The sequence below is a fragment of the Chironomus tepperi genome, unplaced genomic scaffold (genome assembly GCF_022539635.2).
Source record: "Chironomus tepperi strain 1889 unplaced genomic scaffold, CSIRO-AGI_Ctep_v1 contig_89, whole genome shotgun sequence".
Lineage (NCBI taxonomy): Eukaryota > Metazoa > Arthropoda > Insecta > Diptera > Chironomidae > Chironomus > Chironomus tepperi.
The window spans coordinates 1,686,659-1,692,658 of record NW_027226211.1 but is presented as its reverse complement, the minus strand read 5'-3'; the positions used below and the strand labels follow the sequence as shown (position 1 = coordinate 1,692,658).

General features: G+C 33.8%; 1 protein-coding gene across 3 annotated transcripts in view; it reads right to left on the bottom strand.

Moving 5' to 3' along the window:
• Positions 1–5,285: 5,285 nt before the first annotated feature.
• Positions 5,286–6,000, bottom strand: part of bif (protein phosphatase 1-binding protein bifocal) — a 33,148-nt gene continuing 32,433 nt past the window's right edge. For 2 of the 3 annotated variants that reach the window (XM_070635469.1, XM_070635470.1), the window contains one exon: positions 5,286–5,965. In XM_070635469.1, coding sequence (XP_070491570.1) covers positions 5,733–5,965 — 233 coding nt within the window. In that variant the 3' untranslated portion in view covers positions 5,286–5,732. The remainder of the gene's footprint in view (positions 5,966–6,000) is intronic. The other variant, XM_070635471.1, reaches the window with a different exon arrangement.

The window sequence follows — 6,000 nt, the reverse complement described above, 5'->3', positions numbered from 1 at the left end:
AAATTTATGACAAACATTCATCTAACAATTTATTTTTATTCTTTCGTAATACAGTCTACCACAGAAGACTGAATTAAATCGACATAGACATATCGAGATGATTTAGGAAGAAAACATGAGAGGAACGAAAAAAAATCTGAGAAATGTAATTAACGGGAAAATGAAATTTTTTGTGGATATTGTGACATCAAAATTGATGAGATTGTTGATTTTATAAGCCGGTTATTGCAGTATGTAGGCATAGAAAAATGTTTACATTTTGATCTTCATAAAAGTGTTGGACGATTGCTGTAAACATACATAAATAATAATTTTTTTCGGTTAATTTAATGTCTACTTAGCGGCGCCCTCCATCTACGCTTTGTTTGTGTGCTGTGCTGTGCTGTACGTCTAAATCATTCTGAAGAAAATATTAGACATTAATAAGCCGAATTGCATTTTTACGATCGATCGTCTTAAAATATCATTGACGCTTGTTAAAAGGGATCACATTTCTAACGGAGAAAATGTGTGGAAAGTATGGGCGCACGTAGGACGCGGGATTTGTTTGTATTTGGGACGCATTAAAGATGTTCTTTTTCGGAATTATTTCATAAACGCATGTTAATGACATTCATATGGATTCTAATAAAATATTGAATATTTATGAGATTCATTGCATTTTTATGGGTATGTGAGGTGGATGGAAAAATATGGAAGGAAATTGTGATATCTTTTTGAGAATAGATTGAGATTTGAGTAATAGGAGCTGAACATTGAGAAGTAGAGGCTTGATATTGATACAATGGCACGTAATATGATCACAACAAATTGATTAAAAACAGTTGTGTAATATTGCTAAACTTCTAATTTCTTAGCTAGACATCATGTCTAGTTGTCCATTCAGAGGACTTAGCTTATTGTATGAATATTGAGACAATTGCTTGTTGTTCAATTCATTACGACTAGGATTGTCAAATTCCAGGATTAAAACTAAGCTAGTCTCAGAATTGAGCCAATTCTAATCGATGACAGTGCTGAAAACATCAATCGAAAACGGTCCTAGCTTTAAATATCAAATATATAAGCTGGATACTTAACAAAGTAGTGCAATCTTGTTTCCAGTATACAGTTATGTAGCCGTGGTAATGGGAAGACATAAGGTTGCCATAAGGGCTTTGAGATGACTTGTTTGGATGAAATTTGACATAAAAATGAAATTGCATCACAGTGTCATGTAAGTGTCGTAAAAATAAGTCGAAATTCGGAATTCAAAATGTCTTCAGAACAACTTTACGTTTTCTTGTTAATTTAAGGACTTGGCGGTGCCCTACAAAGCATGATGTGCAGTATAGGGATGTTTCTTCTAAATCAAGTTATCGTGATGTTCCAAATCATTCCATGCAATTAATTATGTACTTAGTTTGAACCTCAGATATGCTTTTTACCCTTTTTACTTACGATAAAAAAAAAAAAAATAAACATTAGCATTGCAGACCTTAAGGTTCATAGCTGCGCGTTTATATGCGTTTATAGGCGTTACTTACGATACCTTCCACTATTAATCATTCAGTCTTGGTCACCCACACTTACCTTCAATTTTTCAATCAAAAATCTGTAAAAAATCCACCAGATAAATTAATCAAACAAAACTTTCAAATCCCACAAAATTGACATGCTTAAAAGCCCGTTAAAATACTTACGCGAAATATCTCATCAAATTATCTCAACTTAATCGATTTGATTGATTATCCCGCAAATTAAATTTTACAGCCATAAGATTAATCCACAAAACACACACCAAAAAAGTACCATCTGGAAGTAAATCATACAGTACAAAGTAATAAGTGAGCAATGCAGAATCCCGCAAACATCACAAAAATGTGTTGAAATTAAATCTAGAATTTCTATAATTTACTTGTGTAAACAATGGATGGAGGCAGTGGTGGGCAACCTGTGTGATATGGGAAAGTACAAAAAAAGGTTGGAACTGCCATGAATCGTGTGGATTCGGTTAAGGTTTACTATCAAGGTGTGCCATGCAACAATTAAGGGCAACCTGATTAAATGCAACCTTATTAAGGGCAGCCCGAACCACCACCAATGCCGCGGTACAGTAGTGTCCCGTAAAAAATGATTGGAAGTGCCATGAAAAGAGTATACCTTGTGTGAGGCTTACTATCATGGTGTACCGCTGTACAATGAAGGTGCCGCTGTAAAATGAAAGTTTGGGCTTACTTACTACCAAGGTGTGCTACAGAAAAATAAAGGTTGCCCACCCCTGACGTTGGGGGCTTCCTCTCATTACTCATTACTCATCATGTGGTTATGATTGCTGCAACTGCTACAAATAATTTGTTAATAATATATTAAAAAGAGGTTAAATTTCAAGCGTTTTATAAAATAATTTATTGCAATTTTTTTTTTTTTTTCATCATTTCCTTTTTCATCGTATAAACTGATTTATTAATACCTCAATAAGCTTACAATCTACTCAAAATTGTGTATTAAAAAATACTTAGAAATATTCTTCTCAAATACAAGAAAAATTAATGTCAAAAAAAAGCCATTTTTTAGACATTTCGTTTACAATTCAAGTCAAGTCATCATGCAATGATGATGACTGCTTCTTATTTTTTTTTTTATCTCAACAGTCTTATATTTAACTTCCTTTTGCTCACATCCAAAAGTATTGTTATAATTTTTTTTTTATTTTATTGATAATTAATGCCTTAATACTTAATTTTTAATGTCTTTGCATAAAAAGTGATTATGAAGGAGATATAATATAGCGACCATAACTTTTTTTCTTGGTATCTTTTTTTTTGATGCAGTAAAGATTATTGTTTAAGTGCTTATTTTGATATGATGACAGGCAGGGTTGTCGTGCTTATGCGTATGCTCATTTTTCTGTGGATTTTCTTAGGGTGAATTTTGAGGGTATTTAAAAATTTATCTGTAGAAATTCAGGCTCGAACTGAAGTTCCTGACTACGTCAGTGCTAGGGAGTCTCGAGATTGAGACTAAGACTTCTCAGTCACAGTCCCAAGATTTTTTGAGACCGGAACTTCGAAGAATTCCCTTTTAGTTTCAATCCTGAAAGTCCCAGTTCTTGTTTCTCAAACTTTTTATAGCCCGGTTTACTGATTAACCATTTAATTAATATAATTTATACGGAAAGTTTTGCTTCAAAGCATTTGACAATTTACCAGTATATCGCGGACCATTTTTCACAAAGCTCTGGACAAATTGCTGATCCTAAAGCTAGATATTAAGCTTTCATATGACTCCAAAAAGCACACGGCGTATAAATTGTCAAAAATACGACCATAGGTAGATTTGTCTCTGACCTAAGGGACCAAGGTCTTTTTAGCCAGGGACTGGATTTTCACCCAGTGTACATTTCTGGAACCTTGAATAAATGAAGTCAGCTTCATTAAAAGGATTTTGAATTTTTGCTAAACTTCTTTTCAAGCTACCTGATTACTCTGTCCTACTGAGTATAATGCCTACTATTACAATATGTGTCTTTTATGATCACTATTCCGAGTGGAATTATAGTTATTAACTGGTCATTATGTCAAGTTGTCCACTCGTTTATAGCTCATTCTAGAACGATCCAAAATATTCAAAATTCAAGCAAAAATGACAAAGAATGTTGACATGAAGATAACAGATTAACATTCAATATAAGTCAAAATATGCTCGAAGATCGTCTAAATCACATTAGTTCAAGTACAACTCTAAACCCTAACAGACAAAGAGACCGCGTTTAGGTATGTAGTTCTATTTATGTATCATGAAAGCATACTCCATACCTGTTAAGGATTCTAAACTTCTTCAAAAACCAATCCTTCCTCAAAATAACCCCTCTCTAATTCCACCACAACAACCCTGGTTACTAAATATGATGATGATACTCTATATAAGCGACATCAATATAAATATATAAGTGATATTGAGCAATATAATTGATAGTCATATGACTGATAAGAAATGAATCTTCACAAAACAGTCACAATCACTACACCATTTTCATCTCCCCAAAAAGGAATGTTAAAAATGTCTCTCGAAAATAATTTTTTTTAAATGTTCTACATTCAGCGTTACAATAATACGGCATTCACACACGGCAGTAAATTGTCTGGTCAATAATAATAATATGTAGGCATGAATTTCATAACACCTTAATAATTAGCAGCAAAAAAAATATCGTTTATAACCATTTAAATCTTAGAGGGCATACTTGTGTACATTAATTTAATTAAAAATACGAAAATTAACTTAAAAAAAATTTAAAGTTTTTTTTTTCTCCTTGGAACGTGAAAATTATGCTTAATATTTTGTATGTTTTAATTACAAAAGAATCACATTATACATAAAAATAATAAAAGAAATAATAATAAAAATGAAAAACAAAACAAAAAATTTGCGTAATTTCTGTTTGCATTTTCTAATGCTATTCAATAATGTTTATTTCCGTTACTACTTCTATTGATGTGCTGCTCGTGCTGCTATGTAGTTGCTATGTAGTTGTGAGTCTCGTTCGCTTACCTTACTCACAATGCATAGTAACATAACAACGGCAAGGGGGACTGTTCATTTGTTATGTATCAATGCTTTAAGACAGACGGAAGCCAGCGATAGAGCTGCTTTAGACGTCATCTGAGGGAGGCCATGGCCATGGATGGCAATTGATCTGTATGACCAATCAAGTAAGTGACGCCCTAAGACTACTCCTTCCTTTTCCTGTTGTCAAAATGTTGTTACACCTCAATTTGTATGAAAACCTTCTCAAGGAGGGGGGTTAGGGAATCAAAAAGTCAATTTTCGCGCATTACCTAACAGGTGTAGTAGGAATTCCATAGGAAACCCCGATTTCAATAGCGGGAAAGAATAGAGACGAGGATGTCGAAAGACAGGAACCTATGCTGCACAAGCAAAGAGACCACTTTTGGGTATAATAATGGTCTTTCTATGTGCTAATGGCTTAAGATGGGCAGGTGATTTGTACAGAAGACCAAGTGATGCCCAAGTTCTTAAAGTAACAACTGCAGACTTAGTAGGCGGCAAGCAATCGTGAAGAAGACCTAAGTATTTCTGAATTGGAACCCAATAGACAATGAGTACACTCAACAAATACAACAGAGCATGCTTAATTGTGTAAGTATGATCATTAGCATGCTCCTTCAGGGGATGTGTTAAAAAGGACGCTAGAATTCTTAGTATTCCGAACTGACAGAAGGCTTCGAAGAATAGAGCTCTCTTCAGACAGTCCCTACGTACTGCATTGAGCCCTTATCTATCCGGCCAGCGAAGTAAGTAAGTAAGAAATTCATCTTTCTGTATCAATATAAAATGCTCTTTGTCTTTTAGGTTACGTATCAACTGAACAGACCCCAACAACAGCAACAACACCAACAACAATACAACACAGTAGCGGTACCAGCTGATGAAAATTACGCAAATATGTTCTTTTTGTTTTGTTATTTTTTTTAGTTGATTTTATCAATAATAAAAAATCAAATAATGATGATGAAAAACTTAAAAAAACTTAAACTTTCTAACATCGACGCGTGTTGGAGGGGAAACAAGGGAAATAAATCCATTTCATCACACAAACAGGTATTTAGCAAAAAATACTAATAAATTATAGTCAGGAATACAAAAAAATGCCACAAAGAACTTGCTTACAATTTACGTCTCTCTTAAATGCAATGCAATATGAAGTTTAATTAATGTCATTTTTTTTTTTAGAATAATAAGTCGGTTCCGCGTGTTCCCTCGCTACTCCATCGATGACTTTCAGCATCTGTTGCAGGTTTAAGGTAATCTTCATCATCGTCTGGATTCGATATGAATGTATTTTCTTCAGATGATGATGAGCCTGATGCTGATGATGGTGACGGTGTTGTACGTGTTATGCCCAGCTCAAAGGACGATGAACTCGCTTTCTGTGGTTGGTAATTGGCAAATGGTGTTGAACCTAAAAAAATTAAAATTATAAAAGTGATGAAAAAA